Source organism: Thamnophis sirtalis, unplaced genomic scaffold, assembly GCF_051295495.1.
Source record: "Thamnophis sirtalis isolate CommonGarterSnake01/CBP01778 unplaced genomic scaffold, rThaSir2_p1.2 scaffold_3, whole genome shotgun sequence".
In the NCBI taxonomy this organism is placed as follows: domain Eukaryota; kingdom Metazoa; phylum Chordata; class Lepidosauria; order Squamata; family Natricidae; genus Thamnophis; species Thamnophis sirtalis.
This window is the reverse complement of record NW_028261383.1, coordinates 3,471,753-3,494,254: the sequence shown is the minus strand read 5'-3', so window position 1 is coordinate 3,494,254 and position 22,502 is coordinate 3,471,753. Positions and strand designations below refer to the sequence as shown.

The 22,502-nt window shown below is 40.2% G+C and overlaps 1 protein-coding gene across 1 annotated transcript; it reads right to left on the bottom strand.

Annotated features, from left to right (window-relative positions):
- Window positions 1-6,135: 6,135 nt before the first annotated feature.
- On the bottom strand, window positions 6,136-10,514 carry LOC148047040 (G protein-coupled receptor family C group 6 member A-like). The gene is made up of 3 exons (XM_087707754.1): window positions 10,308-10,514; window positions 7,652-7,778; window positions 6,136-6,437 (listed from the first exon to the last, which is right to left on the bottom strand). Exons 1-3 carry the CDS (start codon window positions 10,422-10,424, stop codon window positions 6,181-6,183), a joined length of 501 nt encoding a protein of 166 aa, XP_087563880.1. The 5' UTR covers window positions 10,425-10,514; the 3' UTR covers window positions 6,136-6,180.
- Window positions 10,515-22,502: the final 11,988 nt, after the last annotated feature.

Genomic DNA, 22,502 nt, shown 5'->3' with positions numbered 1-22,502 from the left:
CATGTTGCTAACAATGTTAAAATGATGTCAAGAGATTGGAGATAAAAAGTCACCAAAAAACTGTACAGAGTATTTGACTTTGCAATACATTTTTATTGTAATATTTTTATTGATTAAACTAAATGTCATTTATTAGTATACCAGCGATTATTAATAATATACATAATACTTTTCCCCACTTTACTATATTCTTTTTCTTATTTTAATTTCTGCATGTTTAACTTTGAACATTTTAAATGTTTTATTATATATTGCTTTATATCTATATATCTTTTTTCCCAATATAAATTTAAAAAAAAAAGTAGGTAAATAGTAATAGAGCGCTATGTAACAAAATCAAATTCAATGGTGAAAAAAATAAGATTCTACATTTAGACAAGAAAAACAAAATGCACAGGTAGAGTATAGTTGGCACCTCACTCAATAGTAGTAACTGTGAGAGGGATCTTGGAGTCATAGTAGACAATCATTTAAATGTGCTGCAGCTGCCAAAAAAGCCAACACAATTCTAGACAACATTAAAAAAGGATACAATCAAGATCACGTGAAGTGTTAAGCAGCGGTGGGTTTCCAATTTTTTTACTACTGGTTCGGACGTATGAATGTGCTTCTGCCATTGCACAGAAGCGTCCGGGTGGGTGGGCAGAGCCTCAGGAATGATCCAGGAACAACCCACCTCTGGTATTAATGCCACTTTATAATGCCTTGGTAAGGCCACACTTGGAATACTGCAACCAGTTTTGGTTGCCACAATGTAAAAAAAAAAGATGTTGAGACTCTAGAAATAATGCAGAGAAAAGCAACAACGATTAGGGAACTGGAGGCTAAAACATATAAAGAATGGTTGCTGGAACTGTAGATGTCTAGTCTTATGAAAAAGGACCAGTAGGGGTGACATGATAGCAGTATTACAATATCTCAGAGACTGCCACATATAAGAGGGAGTCAAACTATTTTACAAAGCACCTGAGGGCAGGACAAGAAGCAATGGATGGAAACTAATGAAGGAGAGAAGAAACCTTGAACCAAGGCGAAATTTCCTGACCATTAGAATAATTAACCAGTAGAACAACTTGCCATCCAAAGTTGTGAATGCTCCAACACTGGACATTTTAAAGGAAATATTGGGCAACCCTTTGTCTGAAATGGTATGGAGTTTCTGCCTAAGCAGGAGGTTTAACTAAAAGATCTCCAAGGTCCCTTCCAATTCTGTAATTCTAATTCTAATAATCCTAATTCTAATAATCCTAATTCTAATAATCCTAATTCTAATAATCCTAATTCTAATAATCCTAATTCTAATAATCCTAATTCTAATAATCCTAATTCTAATAATCCTAATTCTAATAGTCCTAATTCTAAATGATTTTATCTGAGATTCTCAGTGTTTTCTACTAGCAAAGTATGAACTTCACAAAAAATATCCTCTTATCCTCTTTTCTTAAGAAGAAGTAGTAGTAGTAGCAGCAGCAGCAGCAGCAGCAGCAGTAGTAGTAGTAGTAGTAGTAGTAGTAGTTCTTCTTCTTCTTCTTCTTCTTCTTCATCATCATCATCATCATCATCATCATCATCATCATCATCATCATCATCATCATCATCATCATCATCATCATCATCTTAACCATTGTCTATCCATTGCAGGGTGAAGGCCTTTTCTTCCTGTTTCCAACCAATATAGTCCTGAGCTTTCTTTTGCCAACTGGACCTGCAATACTCACTGATGTCATTGATGCATCTTGTTCTAGATCTCTTTTGTGGACACTTTTTATCAAGTGGGACGATTCTATTATTACCTTCATCCACCTGCCATCAGTTCTTCTTGCTATATGACAGCCCATTTCCATTTCCATTCTTTTACACTCTTAATGTCATTATATATTTTTGTTCGATTTCTAATCCATGTGCAGGTCTTTCTATCTTGTCTTGTAATGCTGAGCTTTCAATGTCTTGTAATGCTCACCTTTCCATGGCTCTTTGTGCCACTCCCATAGCTTTTGTATCGATTGTGAGGTTAGTGTCCATGTTTCACTGACATACAGTAGATTAGAGCAGGTTGCACACACTGACTGAAAACTTTTTTCTGCAGGCATGGGGGGAGTTTGCTCTTGAAAATTATGCTTAATTTGTGAAATGCCTGTCAACCACATTTAACATGCCATTCAATTTCATTCATTGTATCTCCTTCCATTGAGGCCAAGGTATATGTAATAGTATACTATGTCTAGTTCTCCTCCAAATACAAAAAAATATTCTGGCTGGTGAATTTATTGAACATAACCTGGCTCTTTTTCAGGTTTATTTTTAAGCCAAGTGGTTCTCTTGCTTTGTACAGTTCTTGTATGTTTCTTTGTAGCTCTTCTGAATCTTGTGAGAAGAGAACAATATCATCTGCAAATCTTAAGTGATTTCTTCAAGGCAGATGGGGTAGGAAAACTATTGGAAAAAAGTCCAGGATCATCTTTCAAGTCTAATCCTGAGTTATCACTTCAATACCAACTTTAATTTAAAGTAGTTACTGAATCGGCTGTAGTTGCCTCTGCCCGGCCCATTTCCATATTTTTATAAGTGATCATTCACATTCAGTGCCTGATCCTTATAGGAAGAGAGAATGACTTGATTTTAGAATTGCTTTTCTGAGTCGTGGTCTGGTCTGCTGCTCAGTGATCCAAAGTCCTCTTTTCTGATGAGAGCAACTTTTGCATCTCATTTGGAAACCAAGGACCCAGAGTATGGAGGAAGAATGGAGAGGCACACACTGCAAGATGCTTGAAGACCAGTGTGAAGTTTCCACAGTCTGTGTTGATTTGGGGAGCCATGTCACCTGCTGGTGTTGGTCCACTGTGCTTCTTTAAGTCCAGGGTCAACACAGCCGTCTACCAGGAGATTTTGGAGCACTTCATGCTTCCTTCCGCAGATGAGCTTTATGGAGATGCTGACTTCATTTTCCAGCAGGACTTGACATCTGCCCACACTGCCAAAAGCACCAAAACCTGGTTCAATGACCATGGAATTACTGTGCTTGATTGGCCAGCAAACCCATCTGACCTGAATCCCATAAAGAATCTTTGGGGCATTGCCAAGAGAAAGATGAGACACATGAGACTGAACAATGCAGAAAACCAGAAGGCCGCTATTGAAGCATCCTGGTCTTCCACAATATCTCAGCAGTGCCATAGGCTGATAGCTTCCATGCCATGCCAAATTGAGGCAGTAATTGCTGCAAAAGGGGCCCAAACCAAGTACTGAGTACATATGCATGCTTATACTTTTCAAAGGTCCGATATTGTTCCATGTACAATCCTTGTTTTATTGATTGCATTTCTGAGATTGTGGATTTGGGGTTTTCATGAGCTGTAAGCCATAATCATCACAATTATGACAAATCATGGCTTGAACTATCTTGCTTTGCATATAATGTGTCTTATCTCATATATTAGTTTCACCTTTTAAGTTGTATTACTGAAATAAATGAACTTTTGCACAATATTCTTATTTTTTGAGTTTCACCTGTATATTGTAAATGACTTGAAGAGAAGTAAAGCTCTTTCTACCATCTTTACTATTCCAAAAGTATCTCCAATGGTGGTATCATCTACTAGCAGGTTCATTTACGTGTATCAATTGCTCTGATCTCAGATATAACACTGTATTCTTCATTGTTTTTTCAGATCAGTTTTGAATTACTTTCAGATTCGTTCAACGCTAAAATTCAATTGCCCTTTTATCATTGGCTTTTCCCCAAAAAAGGGATCATCTACATAGGAATCATCCAAATGCTCCTCCATTTCAGATGGACCTTGATTGGCCTTTTTGCTTCTGACACAGAAAATGGAGAAAATTTCATGAGGACCTTGACTCCTTTGCTTGTCAAGAGTGGAATTTGTGTTGTTAAAGCACAACAGTTATCCAAAACTGGACATACAGCATTCCTCAGGGATGCCCTCTCTAAGTGGAGACAAGTCAATGTCTTTCTTCACTACATAGAATATGGTGCCATTTTGGACAGAATTATTCCTTTCCATTTAACTTTGATATGTTTGCCAGGGCCCATTGAAAGGAAAGTCTGGGTCACAACACTCATTGGACTATATCCACTGAGAAATGACGGATATCTTAAATATGTGAATAGCATCTTGACAGTTGGTTTTCAGGAAAAAAAGGTACATGAATTATGCCTTTTAATCCACATTCTTTCTTGAATCACCCTTTGGAGATCAGTCTTTTTACTGTTCTTTTTCAAAGCACGTATTTTCTGTAGGCGGCCTTTGCATGCCTCATTTCCCACCCATTCCAGGTGGCGAGGATTTGAAGTCAAAAATGGAACTCGTGAAGGCAGCAATAGCCAATGGCAATCCCTGCAGCCTGAAACAGCTGATCACTGGGAGGCTGATCCAACCAAAAAATAAGCTGCTTGTGCTAATCAGGCTGTGCTGAAATTGAAACGGAAGCATGCTGTTTACTGCAACGAGGCAAATTACTGGAAGGCAAAGGCAGATATTTTTTTCCTTGTGCTAATCAGTCTAAACTGAAACTGAAACAGGCTGTTTGCTGTTTTCTGCAAGGAGGCAAATTGATGGGAGGCAGAGGTAGATTTTTTTCTTATTTTCCTCCACAAAAGCTAGGTGCATCTTATACTCCGAAAAATATGGTAATTCATTTATTTTACCATTTGTTTTTTATTTATTTATTATTTTTAAAAATACACACACACACACACACACAAAACTTAGACGTATACTACATTTACACAATACAATACGAATGTTCTTTCTAATAGCAATTATCAATCGATACCACTCATCTTATATTATTTCCCCTTCTATTGTATTTCATTTGGATTTCACCATTCTTAACCCTCTTATTTTAGTCATAACTATTATTTTTTGACTTTTGTTATATTCCTTCATTGATTCTTGTTTCTTTCCTCCATACACCTATACCATTTATCCCATATCTGGTAGAATTCTGATTCTTCTTTTCCCTGGATTTTTTTAGTTAGTTTGTCCATTTCAGCACAATCCATCACCTTTCTTATTATTTCATCTTCGCTTGGAATTAATTTGTTTTTCCATTTCTGGGCAAAGGCAATCCTTGCTGCTGTAATTATATGTAGTATTAAATATTGGATTTATTTTTGGTATTTTGCAGACATAATTCCTAATAAAAAAACTTCAGGTTTCCATTCTATTTTAACCCGTTATTGCCTCCAGCCAATTTTTGATCCTTTTCCAAAAAAATTTAGCCTCCTCACAGGTCCACCATAAAGGGTAATATGTTCCATGTATTGAGTTGCATTTCCAACAATTTGGGGAGGTATTTGTTAAGATTTTAGCTAGCCAGGTGCCATCTGTAAAACATTTTGTACTGGTTTCCCTTGTATGCAACTGATAGTGTCATTTTTAAGTTTGTTTCCCAAACATTTCCCATTTGTCTAATTCAATATTATAGCCAAAGTTCTGCGCCCATTTTATCATTTGTTCTTTCACAATTTCCTCTTCCATTTTATACTTCAGGAGGAATTTATATATTCTCCCTATCCTCTTACTATCTGAGCTTTGAATAATTTTATCCAATTTGTGTGGTTCTGTTTCGATGTCATATAATTTAGTATCTTTATTGTATTTAGTTTTGATTTGAAGATAAGTTAGCCAGTCAACTTTCATGTTCTGATCTGCCAATTCTTCAATTGTTTTTAATTTTCCCTGTCTATAAATTAAGTCTTTGTATCTTAGCATTTTGTTCAAATCTATAAAATTTGGGTGAGTCGTCCTTTCTGTCAGTGATAGCCAATTCGGGATTTTCACATAGTGGATTTTTTTGATTTTGAGCCATTTTTCCTCTGATTAAATGATTTTGAAAGTATTTGTGCTGAAATAGAAACTGAAGCATGCTGTTTGCTGCATGGAGGCAAATTGATGGGAGGCAGAGGTAGATATTTTTTCTTGCCCCCCCCCCCAAAAAAAGCTAGGTGCATCTTATAGTCTGAAAAATATGGTAATTCATTTATTTTACCATTTGTTAATTATGTTGAATTTAATTTCATTAGTTTTACACATTTCATAAGTTTATTTCCTTTAGTTTTAAATAGTTTTAATTGTCAAAGTGATGCAAAGGAAGCATACAAGCCTAATAACAGCAATGAAAAATTAAATGTAATGTACCTCAGAAACAATTTTAATATCATTTCCCAACTTTTATCATTAGATGTTCCTTTGTGTTCAGATCTGGCCTCAGGAGGATAATGTAGCATTTGGGGAAGAAGATGCATCCCAGAAGTCCAGCACTGGAAACCAAGATGGAGAAGACTTGAACAGCCACCATGTATTTCCCCTTTGTGTTCAGATAGGAAGGCAGAAAGGAGATCCAGACACTGCAGAAGACCAGCATGCTGAAGGTGATCAGCTTGGCTTCATTGAAGGCCCCAGGCAGGTTCCTGGCTAGGAAAGCCACCAAAAAACAGATGGCTGCTAGGAAACACATATAGCCAAGGACAATATAAAACATGGTGACGGAGCCTTCGTTGCATTGAAGGATGATCTCTCTAGGTTGGGAGTAGAGGTCAGATTCAGGGAATGGGGGAAAGACTCCCAACCATAGGGCACAGATGAATGTTTGGACACCAGAACCAGAAAGGATAATGGAATTGGCCAAGCTCCTCCCCAACCATCTCTTCACTCTGTCCCCTGGTTTCGTAGCAAGGAAGGCCAATACTACTGTGATTGTTTTGGCCAACACAGAAGACACGGCTATTGAGAAAACAATGCTGAACACGGTTTGTCGGAGAAGACAGGTGGCTTTCCTTGGTTGTCCAATGAAGAGAAAGGAGGACAAAAAGCAAAGCAGGAGAGAGATTAGTAGGATGAAGGAGAGGTCCCGATTGTTGGCTTTGACAATGGGGGTTTCTAAGTATTTAAGGAATATGGTTAAAATGAACCCTGTTGTTAGGAAGAAGAGTAGGGCAAAGGTGACCAGGATAATTCCCAGATGCTCTTCATGGGATAGAAAAATTATTCTTTTGGGGATACATTGGACTCGCTTCTCAGTTGGATATTGATCATCTGGGCACTTGGTGCACTTTTCAGTATCTGAGAAAACAGAAAGAAATCTTTCTTATATAGTCTCATCTTTTGAATTTCAAGAAATACTTTCTTTCGGTGCCAGCTGATACCAAGAGACAGCAAAGCCATAGGAAATGATAAGTGGGAGCATACACACACACACACACACACACACACACACACACACACACACACACACACACACAAAGGAAAAGAATCAATCTCCAGAATTTTAGTGTAGTGGGAGCCTTTCTGTTACATCACTATTTAAATAGGAACGTCTGTTTACTGTATTTGCTTCTGGGTTGTCTCACATAGTTACACTGTGTGCACTCTGACAATTCCATTCTATTCCATTCTATTCTATTTTTTAAAAAAGAAAGAATAATTCCAAATTAAAAAATAGGAGAGAGATTGCCTCTAGCAGAAGTGAATGCACCATATACTTCTATCTCTTCCATTCCCATTCTTCAGGATGTTTTGATTTTCCTTGCTTTTTGGAAGAAAAGGTTGAAAATAAAGAACAACCTATCTTGTATGTCATGCTCCTTGATCAAGATGAATCCAGTATCCTGCCCTCTAGAGTTACCTACCTTCCTGAATAGAGATGGTCCCTTCTGGACAAGGAACACAGTCATAGCAGCAGACTGGCTCTCCTTCACGAGCTCTCTTGAAAAATCCAGCATGACAATTTCCCACACATTTGGATTGAGGCAGAGACTAAGAAGAAAAACAGGGCACATAAAAATATGTTAGGATTCATCATCCATTGAGAAATTTGGTCAACATGAGTATTAGCCAAATTGTCTCTGAGTTCCAGTTACATAAATATGAAATCTGAAAGCAGTTCCTAATAGTTTCCAGAAACACAACTACTGACAGATTCTACCTTTACTTCTTCCCTTTTGCTTCTGGCATATCACATTGCAAGCAATGTGGTTATGTGGTTTCTACATAATCAAATCTGAGGGATGGAAAAGATTTAAAAAGATTTTAGAAAATATTTAAGTACTGAGTGCCAACCACTGGATTACTCCTCAATTCCTTATAAACATGCATCCTTACAATCCAGAGGCAAAATCTAAGGAGTATTTTTTCCCCAAAAGTTATCTCATTGCTTTAGACATCAAGTAGTCTCTTCTTTGGGCCAAAGTCATGTTTCAGTGCAATCAATTTTCTGGGCCAAAACTTTATTCACTTATGATTATTGTATTCAGTGCTTTGGACCTCCTTCCTAGGAGCAGAAATCCTATTGCTCTATCCCAGTGGGGTGAAAGTGACTCATGGTTAACTTTGACCAGGACCTCCTAGGAAGAAGGTCCAAGGCTTAAAAAGATAACAGACTATGGACCTTCCCTTTAAGAGACACTATCTCCAACCAGGACAAGCTGAATCCTAGTGCCAAAACTTGTTTCTCATTGGGACCACCTGGACCTCCATCTACCATGTTTCCCCAAAAATATGACATGTCCTGAAAATAAGACCATGTCAGATTTTTAGGGTGGACAAAAATGTAAGCCCTGCCCCCAAAATAAGCCCCTTGGGCAATCCCACCTCTGGCCAGGCAGAGTGCCACTTACTGACCAAATGGTATCCTGAAGGCACCAAGCTGCGAGAGCCAGGGGAAAGGTGCTTGTGTGGCTTGGCACTTTCAAGATACCTCTAGGTCAGTGAATGGTGCTTTGCTGGGTTGGAGAGGGGGGTTGCTGGGCAGTTGCTTTCTTTGAGCGGGCTCCCAAAGAGCCGGGCTCAGCCTCAGGGGTGAACAGCTATGTTACGCTGTTGCAGCAGTGCAACACAACAGTCATGAGGTAACCACACTGATAAGCAGCTGCCTGGCAACCCCCCCTCCAGCCAGCAGAGCACCATTCACTGATTTATTGGTATCCCAATGTCATGAAGTCATGGGAGCCGCAAAGGAACAGGCACTTGAGTGGCTTGGTGCCTTTGGGATAATTCTGGGTCAATGAGTGATGCTCTGCCCAGCTGGAGAGGGACATTGCATGAGTGTCTGCTTTCCCCCCCACTCACACGCCTCCCAGCCTCACCACAGCCCATGGCCAGCTCTCCCTGCAGGATGAGGGCACCGGTGGTGCTGCCATCCCAGCACTGAGGATGGCTTCTTCTGTGGGTTCCAAACCCTGGAGGTCTGCTGCTGAGTCTTCCGGCAGCTGGGGCAGAGAGTCTTCTGGCAATGGCCACTCTGGGAATGGACTTTATGGTTGTGGGAAGACTGCCAGAAAACTTGGCAGTGGACTTCTGGTGTTTGGAAGCCACAGAAGAAGCCATCCTCAGTGCTGGAATGGTGGAAGTGGCGGTGGCAGTGCCCTGCCCCTGCAGGGAGAGCTGGCCCTGTTCATAGTGAAGCTGGGAAGCGCACAAGTGGGGGGCAGAACATGTGCCTGCACAAACCTCTCTCCAGCCAAGTAGAGCACCACTCACTGACCCAGTGCTATCCTGAAGGCGCCAAGCCGTGTGAGTGTCTGTTCCCCCCTGTCTCCCCCAGCTTGGTGCCTTCTGGATACCGCTAAGTCGATGAGTGGTGCTTTGCCCGTCTGGAGAGGTGGGTTGCCAGGTGGCTTTTCCTGAGCATGGTCACCTCATGGCTGCTCTGTTGCACTGCTGAGACAGCATATCACAGTCGTTCACCCCTCAGGCTCTTTGGGAGCCTGATCGTAAGAGAGCAGCTGGCCAGCAACCCCAAAACAATACCCCCCCCCCAATAATAAGGCCAAGGCCATATTTTGGGGGCCAAAAGAAAATAAGACCCTATCTGATTTTTGAGAAAACACAATAGTCTTGACTGAGTTACATTTAGTTTTAACCTGAACTCAAGAACTGGTCAACAGAGTTGCTTTGTTGTTTTCTAAATGTAGCCAAGAAAGAAGTGAGTTCAATGCTATCAGAATCACAATCCCCAGCATCTAAGGGATTTTCACACATTTTATTAGAGATACCAGATTGAAGAGGGGACAAAAAAGGACCATGATCTGTTTCTTGAAAAGTATAGTCAACCAACGTCCCATAAATCAACCACGTTACAAAGTATAACATCTGAAGAACACTGTGGTCAAGTGTACTGAAGACTCTCAACCCACCTAAAAATACTACAGTCAAAGGGTGCCAATCTTCACATTTAATTCTCAGTTGAAATTCATCCACCTTAGTAAACTATTACTGTTACCAACATACTGTAGTATGTTGAGTAGGCTTTGGAAAATAGAGAAAAGGTCCCAATATTTCTCCTACCTTGTTGAGCAACTTTAGCTGTGAAAGAGCATCTTCGTCGATAATAAGTCTCTGTCTTTCAAAACTCCCCAGCTGTTGTTCAGTGGGATGCTTCCTGGGGTACATCAACAAGCTCATGATCTTCAGATCTGCTAGTAGATCACCATTTTGGTTGAAATATAATTTCAGATGGGAAAGATTGGAAAAATCATTCTTCCTCAGAAAGGGGTGGAACTGAAATGAAAATATCTCAGAAACCTAAAAGTGGAAATCTTAGTTTCTTATCCCACAAAGTCTTTTCACATGTTAACTTCTAAAATTTTCTAACTTGCAAATATGCTTTGGGGGGAGGGGGACATGTGTGACAACTATTTTAAAACACCAGAAAATATATAATATTTTATATTGACCAATATATACTGTATATTGACCAAATAAATAATTGACAAAAACTTGTTAATTATAGGGAACATTCTATAGCTTATTCACTCTTTCAAAACAACAGAGTGATTCCCAGAAAGCATAGATTTGTCAAGAAAAAAATTATCAGGTTAATTTTCTCCCAAGTAGAGCAGATGGAAAACACAACGAGATAAGTTAATTCTACTTTAATATATTAACCGATTCTTCCAAGACTGAAATTACAAATCTCACAAACTCCCACCAATTCCTTTTACAGCCTGAAAAGTCAAGAAGGAACCTTTCTCAGTTTCGTTTTCTGCCTATCATGCAGCTAGGGGTTTCCCCCCTCTAATAATTCCATATGCAGAATCTCTCCTTCAGCCCCCCAAAAATCATTCTCACATATCATTATACTTCCTTAATAGATTGCAGGAATGCTGGTGATGTAACTTGATTTCTTCAAAAGTATTAACGAATCACTTCCTGATGTGATCATTAACCTATTTAAGTGACGGTAGGATGGGATGAAAACTTGCTTGAATTCTTTGGCAATCTATTCTACCTTATATTCATTAATAGAGGCAGATGAGTCGATAATTCATAAATTTGTCATTTAAGATTTGTATGAAGGCCTAGACAAGCTATTTTGACCCTGTTTAAAAATACCAATCTTCCAGAAAAAGTAAATATTCGCCATTTCCTATAAGGAGAGGTGCATAGGTAAAATCCAGTGGAAAAATAATATCATTTTAGCCATTTTGGAATTGACAATAAGAAGAATCTGGGAGGAATTCTTCTCATGAAAGCATGGGTGTCAAACTCAATCGCATCACGTGTCATATAATGACATATGGTGACATTTTTTGTCTTTGTAGAGCCAAGGTGGTTGTGGCCTGCATGCGATAAATCTGCCCCTTGGGCCACCAGTTGGACAGGCGTGCATTAAAACAATCTTTGAGTTGGAGAAAGGAGGATTCAGCAACCTTCCAATAAGAGTTTGTGTGTGTGTGTGTGTGTGTGTGTGTTTGTGTGTGTGTGTATGTGCATGCTTAACAGCTATTCACTGTTATTCTGGAGTGTGGGACATGGAAAAATAAACTCAGTCACATGAGAGGAGATTATGGATAAATGAGAGGAAAAACATAATCAAAGGTGGGAAAAGGTTAGAGCTAAGCAAGTGAACAAGAGAAGTTCAGTCCCCCTTTCACAGATTGTCTTAATGCAAAGATTGAGCAGATATCAGACAGAGAAGGTTTAACTGATTCTGGCAGAAGGAAGAGTTTGGGTAGATGGTCGCAGGCTCTCCTTCAAATGTATGAATTTCAAATTCTATGCTATTAATCACCAATAAATATTCCATTTATCAAATTTTCAATTAGCAGTTTTTCATATGCCATGGTATTAAAGTTGAATAAAATATGGATTAAAAATATAGAATGAAGACATGGCATAAAAAGGATAGTTAGAAGCTTGCTTCAAAGAAATGTCATCATTCTCTAACCCAAGATGTTCCAGCCAACATCTCTATGTCAAAAGTCCAAACCACAAGGCTCAGCGAAAGTTCGCTTAGAGACACGTACTCAGTACCTATAACAAAAGGAGAAGTAAGATCCCATCACCTTATAAGGCCTTCTCCTCAAGGTAGCCACTAAGAAAAGAGTTAAGTGTTTCCGTGTTATGCTGCCTTTGAGAATGTATAAGAATGTGTGCTTCGATAATGAAGGTGGTTCAGAACTTGCAATGCTAGCCATGGGTTAACTTTCTGAACCTGGCTGCCAAATAAACTTTTCCTGTATCCTGAGAAGTCGAAAGCCTGTCATTTTCTGCAACAATATCAGCTATTGGAAAAAATATCTCCCAAGCAATTAAGTTGGCCAGTCCTGTTAGCTTTTTGACTATGGACATTCTTAATCATTCAGGTCATGGTTGTCCCAAAGGTGCTTTTTCAAGAGGCAACTGGGCTTCCTTTGTTTTTGAAATGAATTGAATTGAATTGAATTTATTGACATTTGTATGCCGCCCACTCCCACAGGGACTCTGGGCAGCTTACAGACAAGACAAAAACCCATATAAATAGAAAAGTTAAAAAAATAAGAATACAATGGTTAAAATTTCACACCATGCATACTGTTAGAGTGGGGCTGGATACAATCAACAGCCCCAGGCCTGCTGGAACAGCCAGGTCTTAGCAGCTTTACGGAAGGCCGGAAGAGTAGTAAGGATCCGGATCTCAATGGGGAGATCGTTCCATAGGGCCAGAGCAGCTACAGAGAAGGCCCTCCCCCGGGGAGCCGCCAACCGACATTGACTGGCCGACAGCACCGGGAGGAGGCGCAATCTGTGTGATTTTATTGGTCGCTGGGAGGTAAATGGCAGGGGGCTGTCTCTCAGGTAGCCAGGTCCTAAATCATGTAGGGCTTTAAAAGTAACGACTAGCACCTTGAAGCGCGTCTGGAGACCAATGGGGAGCCAGTGCAGCTCGCAGAGGATAGGTGTAACATGGGTGTATCTAGGTACACCCAATATCGCTCGCGCGGCTGCATTCTGGACCAACTGCAGTCTTCAAATACTCTTCAGGGGCAGCCCCGTGTAGAGCGCATTTTCCTTAAAGATGTTTTGCTTCTCATCCAAGAAGCTTCTTCAGTTCTGATTGAATGGTGGAGAAAGGAAGGATTTATATTCCTTGTACTCATCTAGCCATAAGTGCTCCCTGTGTGAGTCATTGAGGTCTATGCAGTAGAATGCAGTAAGACATGCAGATCTATGCATTGGATAAATAAACAATCACTTCACAAACACGTGGCACAACATAGGAGAACAAACCCATCAGCACAAAATTCAGCAGCCCATCTGCATTTGAAAGACAAAGGCCACCCTTTTGAAGACAGCAAAGCCCCCATTCTGGATTGAGAGGACAACTGGTTAGAAGAATCTTCAATCAGAACTGAAGAACCTTCTTGGGTGAGAAGCAAAATGTCTTCAAGGAAAAACAAAAAAAAGTTCAATTACCTCTTGAAAAAGCACCTTTGGGACTATTGGCTTTTTGTAGCATAAGAGGTTGAGATGCTTCCCCTTATCCTCCTTGGGATGTCTTCTCCAAAGGACCTTAGTTTTATGGATCCTTCTGGGGCCTCCATACCTGCCATGACTGCAGCTTTGTAGTCCCCAATCTCTTTTCACTCTCCTTCCTTCTCCTCTGGGATCTGGAGGAATACGCAGCATTCAAGACATGAGCCAGAGTTTCAACTACAACGTAAATAAGTCTTTCTTTGGGAATCTGGGTCTTTTTTCTTTTTTCATGGGGCACCAGTGGTGTTATCTGAATGCATCTTCTCTGGCCTCTGACTGAATAGACATGCTTTGAAAAAGAGCAGCGAAAAGACCGATATGAAAATTGGTATTTTGTAAAGATATTGGATTCATAGGCATCATCTTTTGGCTTTTTTCTTCTCTGAAAACCAAAGTACCAAAAACTATGGATGTATCTGTAAATTTTATCCCATCCCACTATCAATTTCCCCAACATTGTGGTGATCCAGATTTTCCCTTCAATGTGTCCTGGCAAATCTTTAAGGGTTAAATGGAATGGAAGAATTAGGTCCTTCAAAGGATCATATTCTGCTAAATGAACAAAGACATTGACTTGTCTCCACTTAGAGATGGCTTTCCTGAGGGATGCTGTAGAGGTCGTCATTGACAATTGTTGTGATATAACAACACATATCCCTTTCTTGACAAGCTGGAGAGTAAAAGTCCTCATGAAATTCTCTCCCTTTTCTGTGTTTGAAGCAAAAAGACCAATCAAGGTCCATCTAAAATGGAGGAGGACTTGGACAATTACTGGGTATTGAATCCCTTCTCTGACGAACATTGAATGGAAAAAGGGAAATTGATTTTTATCATTCAGAGATTCTGAAACAATTCCATAACTGATCTGAAAAAGCAATTAAGAATGCTGTGTTATTTTTAGGCTTCTATGAAGTCCAACATATTGGCTTTTAATAAATTCAATTTGGTTCTGGTGAACTTATTAGAATAGTGTATTCTTGTTAGCCATTAGGTAATATTAAGATGAGGAACACAAAATACATAATTTAACATGATTGAATATTATAGCAATAGCACTTAGACTTATATACCGCTTCACAGTGCTTTACAGCCCTCTCTAAGCAATTTACAGGGTCAGCCTATGGCCCCCAACAATCTGGGTCCTCATTTTACCAACTTCGGAAAGATGGAAGGCTGAGAGAACCTTGAGCCTGGTGAGATTCGATCTGCCAAACTGCTGGCAGCCGGTGATCAACAGAAGTGGCCTGCTCTACTGAACTCTAACCACTGCGCCACCGTGGTTCTTATATAATACTGAATAATATTATTCAGACTATTTATGATAGACAACAGACAAACTGTATAAATTCTCAGCTTAGCTTAGCTTAGCTCTGAGGACAGTAGCTGAAGCACAGAAGATTCTTCCAAGATGCTGTGGTTTTGTTTGTTCACATATGATATCTGTTTACCCAAAAGTCAGTTCCACATAAGGGCAAGGGGAGTAACTTTGGCTTTTAAATAGTTGGGGCTAAGGAAGCTGGAGAACTATGGTTTTCTTTACAGTTTAAGCACTAGGGTAATAATATCGTATCATATCATCAGCATATTAAAAGGTGTTATAATATGCATTTAGCACTTTAGGCGCCTGTATTTCAGGATCCTTCCTAAGATGTCAGATGGTGCACTGAGAAGCATAAGGATAGCAAATTGTTGTTCCACCTAACATATTTTTTAGAAAATTTGATGGTTGAAATTAAACACTAGTCAGTCGGGGTTTCACTCTGCCTAAAGCCTTCTGCAATAATTTCCATCTATCCACACTCAGCCCTGTTTGAAAGAAAACTAGCATTTATTTTAGCCACAATAACTATTAGATTCATGGGCTTGCAATGTGTAGGTGCCTCTTTCAATGTTTATGTATTGGAACTACTTTTGCTATCTTTAACCTAACTTGATATTTCAGGTATTATTTATAAGTGGGACTAAATTTGCCAATAGCCCACCATTCAGGAGGTTTCTTGAATAGTTCAGCCAGTAGTAAATCCTCTCCAGAAACTCTATTGCTCTTTAAGAATTTATGATAAATTTTATTTGACATGCCGGCTAATAAGCTTGGAAATTTATTTAATAAATAATCACTCTGTAGCCATGAGTTTTTTTTTTGTTGACTATAGATGCAATAATCTATTGGGGTTCTTTTCACAAATCTTACATTTATATCTTATATTTCACCACTGAAAATATAATTATTTTGGATAAAATCACATCCACAAAATATTACTATATTTTCATCACACCCACACATTTTTAACACAATTTGTTTGGACACTGACCCTCTCAACACCTTTACAACTGTGTTGCAGAAGCCATCAAAGCAATAGAGATGATGTCCTGAGAGGATGTGTCTCTTTTGATCATTGTGAATCCCAATCTCGAGCCATGACTCTACAATGGCCATGGAGAAAAGCCACTCTTGAATTCTACACAGAAGATATCATTAGATCAATCACTCACCCATCACCACCCTCTATCAGACAGACAAAGCACACACACAAACCTGTGGGACTTTGTAGGTGGCTAGTAATGTTGACATTTGGATGGAACTATCCCTAAAAGTTGCATCAAGGAGACCCAAAATGTTGTCATTCCTACCACAGCTGTAGTTGGGAACATTGGCTTCTCCAACAGAGAGCATGTCAAGCAAGGCAACTGAAGTGCCAAGAGTACTCAAATAGTTGTCGTGGATATTGTAGCCCAGTGTGAGATTGTGCAGAAGCTGTGGATTCTTGTTGATTCCATGAATGGCGATAATGAAGTTTAACATTCTACTATCACCGTAAGTTGTAACTAAGTTACTGTAAAAAAAACTGTTCAAGTTATCATCATTAACATTAACAGCAAAGGTTTTAAATATTTCTCTTTTTCTACATTGCCCCATTGTGTTCTTATGGCAATACTGATTCAAAACAAAAGTCTATCTTCACCCATCACTATTTCATTTTTGTGAGTGTTGAAAGGCTGAGCAGGATTTATTTGTCACAAGTATATCATCATCATCATCATCATCATCATCATCATCATCATCATCAAATTATTTAATAAATTAGACATATTTTGCAAGATAGGAGTAAGTCATTAATAAGGAAAGGAGAGTGTTAGAATTGCAAAAGGAGGGAATGCAATTCCATCACCTTGAATGACTTACAAGTAAAAATGATCATAAGGAGCCTTGTTGAAAGGCAATATTCTATGCGATATTATTGCTGCCGTGGTGACAATGTTAATAAGATGGTCTCCTGGCTTGAAATAGTTCCATAGTTGCTTTCCCTTACGGTGTTCCAAAATCAGCTGGCACTTCATTCTTAGCTTCCCGGATACTGGCTGGGATACCAGCAGCATCAGAAATAGAAACAGGAGATCCATAAATTATGGTGCTGAATTAACCCTCTTCCCATTTGTTAATAAGAACTAAAAAGAAGAATTCAAAGCACTTTAACAAGGTGGAAATACCAGTAGCTTTCCTGATTCAGATAGAGACAAACCAAGCATCATCTGGAAAGGGGAGAAAGGTACATTCAAGAGCAGGCCCACTGCCCTCTCCCAAAAATTGTGCCACAAAGAGTGTGACCCAAAGCCTTTATCCTTTTCTGATGCAAAATACCTTTCAAGTTGCTTCAATCTCATGTTTACATCAAAGGCTGTCGCTGGAGATGTAGCAGAAGAAGTCTCACAGACCCAGATGGGGACAATCACATTGAGAGGCAATTTGTGCTTTGGGGCTTCTGAACTTCTTCCAGGGTGCCACCTGAGGAGGAAGAGCTAGAGGGAAAAAATGTTAATGAAAAGTAACAAGTACACTCCCTGAGGTGTCCTTCCTGTTAGGACTTTTTCAGGAAGTGATGCTGGAGGAAGATAGTTCAACACACAGAAAATCCATGTTCATATCCTTTTTATTTTGGACTTTCTTAGTTTATTAAATAGAGAGTGGGCTGTCAATCACCAATTATATGGTGTCCACTGTGTGATGTGTGATGTGGCTTGACTTCTTGCCACACCCATTCAGATCCTGATTTCAGGGAACATCCTGGTTTTTCCTCTGTTTATATGATACACATGGTTATGTGGGGCCTTTTTCACATTCCCTCATGTGAGGCTTTGTGCAACCTCCTGCCACCCCAAAAAGGACACTTCCAAGTGGTTTGAAGGTTCAGTTAGGACTCCTGTACTCCTGGTTTACCTGGATTGATAGCTGAGGATTTATCTTTCTTATCTGCAGTGAGGATCATTGATATATGCACCTTAGATCATGGGTGTCAAACTTGATTGAGTCACTTGACGTATCGTGACATATCGTGAAATCTTTTGCTTTTATGGAGCTGGGGTGGGCTTGTCCTATGCATGATGCATCTGGCCCATGGGCCACCAGTTTGACAGACCTGCCTTGGCTGGACGGTAGAATTGGCAGGTTGTGGGAATTCTGAGGGTGCTGAGTCCCCATGGGGCAGCTGAGCACTTCTTTCTTTTTCCCCAGGAATGGGTACCCCATTGCATTGGGACTTTCTGTCCCTGCAGGGTAGTTGAGGAGACTTGACCTGGGGTGCCTAGGCTAGTAAAGGGTTGTGTGAAGCCGACCCAGCCACTGCTCCTGGACAGAATAGTGGGCCAAACCAGAAACAGAAGTTCTAGTATTCCTCCTGGGAGATTTAACTGGGCTTTCAATGCCTCTCAGGGGATAAGTTTGCGATTTGATTAGCCTCAGCCAAGGCCCGCATAGATGGCACCCCCACAGTCCCCTTTGTGGAACCACACATCAGAATCCTTGCAAGAACATCATGTGGATGTCCTCTCCAGGTGGTTGACACTTCTGGGTGCCCTATAGAATTTGAGTCATCTTTGAGTAAGCCATCTTCCATTAACCATCATGTCAATGTCTGTCCTCCTTAACCTAGGAGTACTTTCTTGGGTTGTATGAAATCACCAATTGACTTAATGGGCCATATTCACAACTCATGTTAAGGGCATCTAGGTTTTTTATGTATTTTGTTGAACAGAATTTTTATCTGTGTTTAATGTTATAAATGTTGGAAGGTGGATAGCTTTTAAAACAGGTTGTTGTGTGTTTTAAAATCAGGAAATGTTTTTTTTAGGTATAGCAATAAACTCAAACTTCAAAAAATGCCAGATTTGAGAAGTGGATTACCTTCTTTCTAGAACTGAAAGAGAATGGCTGGCCTGAGGTCACCCGGCTGACCTAAAATGAGACTAGAAGTCACAATCGCCCAGTTCTTAGTCAGTACTCTTCAGTTGGATTGTGCTAGTTAAAATTCATAGCCCATGGAAATGCAGGTAGTCTTCAACTTACAACAAGTTCCTTTAGGGATCATTCAAATTTACAACACCACTGAAAGAAGTGTACTTATGAACATTTTTCATACAAATGGCTGTTGCAGAATCCCCATGGCGACGTAATTTACATTAGGTTGCTTGACAAGTGGTTCACATTTATGAGAGTTCCAGAGTCCTGAGGTCATGTGATCCCCTTTTGCGACCTTCTGATAAGCAAAGTCAATGGGGAAGCCAGATTCACTTAACAACCATGTACTAATGCAAGAACTGCAGTGATTCACTTAACAAATGTGGTGAGGAAAGTCATAAAATGGGGCAAAACTTAACAAAGTTCTCTTAGCCACATAAATTTTGGGCACAGTTGTAGTTGTAAATTGAAAACTACCTATATTTGTAAACCAGAGGCACCTGGACTTGAACTCTGGGCCCTGGGACTTAATTGCTTCCAGGGACAATTCAATATAAAGAACTGTTTAAAAGTGCTGGTAATTTCTTCTACGGACAAAGTTTTACTGCTCTGCTTATCTTTTTTTTCGGGGGGGGGGGGGGGGGAGCTCACCTGATGGCCTCTGGAAGGCCTGAGCAGATGAGAAGCATCTGTCCTCCTCTTCCTCCTCCTCCTCCTCCTCCTCCTCCTCCTCCTCCTTCCTTTATGGCCCTCCATTATAATCTGCCCAACACTGCTGTTTGATTGGCAGGTGGGTTGTCCTGAGGATGGAGAAGGGCCATTTCCATAGGCAACACCCCATTCAAAGATTGAACCAATGATTCAATACTGTCTTCCATCTCTGTCATATTTGGTATTTTAAAACCTTTGGGACCACCTCTCCTTCCTACCTGCTTTAGCAGAGGAAGGGCCTGGATTTTCTTGATGACATCCAGCAACTCTCAATTATTTGCTACCTTTCTCCCTCTCTCCCTATCCCAATGAATATTTATGTCCACCCCCTCCACCTAACATCCAATCTTCTTCCTCTTCTTTCTTGATTGATCTTTTTCTTCCTGTTGTTTTTTTAGCACTTCAGTGATAATGTAAGGCCGAGAATCAGGATCCAAGCTCTTTTCAGAGTCTTCCAATCTTTGACTTCATAAGAGGCTGAGACATCCACAAGAACAACTCCATATTCCAGCTTTTCCATCTCTGGTTCCCCAGGAGAGCCTCAGGTCATTGCCTGGAGGGTTTGAGATTTCCCTGGACCAAATTCTCTCCCTTTTATAGCCAATTCTCTCCCCCCCTTTTTCATTAACAATACTTGGAGCTAACTGGAGTCTGAGACAATCCCACCTATGTCACAAATTGTTCCAAATTCTGCCCCCCCCCCCCAATTTTTGAACCACCAATAAGTAGATTGATGCAGACTCAATACTCCAAAAGGACTGGAAACTTGAATAGGTGATTTGGGTTTTCTGTCTGCAGTAGCTGGAGAGACATTTCCATTTCACAAAAAAAGCTTACTTTAAAAAAAAGGAATTTTAAATTATATTTTTTTCAACTAATGCCAACCTTAATCCTATAATACTAAAACTGTTTTCTATTTCAGCTTTCTTTCTTGCTATAAAGCTTTTTATCCAAACTGTTTCCTTTAATCTCCAATTTTACTGTATCCTCCTCATTATCTGTTTTTAGTCTCTGATTCCTATTTTTCTTCTGTCAAACTCTTGAATTTTTTCTTCATGTTTTAAATATTTTTTTATAAATATTATTTCATTTTTCCTGTTCTTCTGATCCTGGGCTGCATCTGACTAGAATTTCCTGAAAGAGAGATTTCTCTCTCAGTTCTGAGGGAAGACAAAAGACCCGCCTCTTTCTCTCCCTCCCTCCTTTGAGTGGCTGCCTTCATTCATGACAATCCAGCCGCAGCCAATCAAATAGGAAGGCAGAGACAATGGCTGCCTGTGGACTCAGCCACCAATCAGCCTCATGGAGAAGTGGCTGAATAAACAAAGACCAAGTGGGGCGGGGAGGGGGGCAAGAAAGGAAGGTATCAAATAAAGATTAAAATCAAAAAGTTTTTTTTTTTTTGTGGTGAGAAGGAAATAAAAATGCAAATGGAGGAGAGGCTGAAGTCCTGGAAGGTCCCCTCACCCACCAAGAAACAGTTGCCATGAAGAAATTCTCCTCAAGGGGGAGCAACGGTTGCCCCAAAGAGCCCAGTTGGAGGGTCTTTGGGGGCCACGAGGGACCCCCCAGGATGCCCTTTCCTCAGAAATAGAGGGTCCCCTCCTGGGAGACCCCTCCCCTCCCCTTTTCCTCCTGAGCAATGCCAGATCCCACTTTGTAGGCAAAGGCCCTGCATGGCTTCTCCCTGATAGGAGCCTTTTCTGAAAACACAAGAAAGCCAAACTGAAGCTTCACAAACCCCTATTGGCAGCCTCCTCCTTAATGTAGGAAGTTGTCACCCAGCCCTCTCCCAGAAAAATGAAATATCCAAGGAAATATTGAAAAGGCAGAATATTATGTTTCTCTGGATGTGAAAAGGAAGAAGCATGTTTCAAAAAGAGAAAGTAACTCTCCCTGCAGCTTCCTGCCCCACCCCCTTTTTGTCAATGAGCCATTAAAGCCTGAGCTAGTTCACTTTACATAATAAAGAGTTCTCCCCTTCAGCTACAGGGGGATGGGATTAAGGGATGATAATATTGGCCTTTTACTCAACTGATCACATGGCATCTGAGAATTCAACCAAACCTGGACTTAGCCTAGAGGGTTGCCTCTGCATGACCCCATGTGAGTCTGACAACCAATCAGAATACATTTCTTACACAGGAACAGGAAACAGAGAGGTGGGACCGAACAGATTTTTAAAAGCCCTGCAAGCCCCTCCCTCGACGCTTCTTCTTCTTCACCCAACACCTGGAAGCATGTGATCACCTTTTCCCCCACAACCTCAAGCCATGCAGTCCTGTCCACCATTAAACATTAAACCATCTTTCTAAGCAGCCTCCATGCCTCCTGTGTCTTTTCCCCCACTTGGAGCCAAACCCAGAAGGACATTTCTTCCAACAAAATGCAACAGCAAAGACAATACACAAAGACAATAGTCTCTTCCCAGAATGTCGGTGTGTGTGAAGGGCTGCCCCAGATCCCCTTCTCCTGGGCCTTTTCTATGGGCAATGTGATGGCTGAGTCTCTTTTGAGAGTGGGCGGCATACAAAATTAAATAAATAAATAAATAAATAAATAAATAAATAAATAAATAAATAAATAAATAAATAAATAAATAAATAAATAAATAAATAAATAAAGGCTTTGCTCCCCCCCCCCCCAGTGCCCTATGTATCGAAGGGAGTGGCAGTGGAACTTGGGTCCCTTCCCCCCCCCCCCCTTTCTTCCTTACAGGAAGTCAAAGGCATTCTTTATTTATTTTGCATATCTGTATTTTTTTTTAACTGTACAAAATTCTGATGACTAATTTGTGATTA

What these genes read in the sequence shown, in the direction of transcription:
- LOC148047040 (XM_087707754.1), bottom strand. Translation starts at nt 10,424, where the DNA reads ATGAGCTTGTTGATGTACCCCAGGAAGCATCCCACTGAACAACAGCTG. An exon ending in AGCTAAAGTTGCTCAACAAG is followed by an intron (nt 7,779 to 10,307) that starts GTAGGAGAAATA and finishes TTTTCTTCTTAG; the next exon opens with TCTCTGCCTCAATCCAAATG. An exon ending in GACCATCTCTATTCAGGAAG is followed by an intron (nt 6,438 to 7,651) that starts GTAGGTAACTCT and finishes TGGCTTTCCTAG; the next exon opens with CCAGGAACCTGCCTGGGGCC.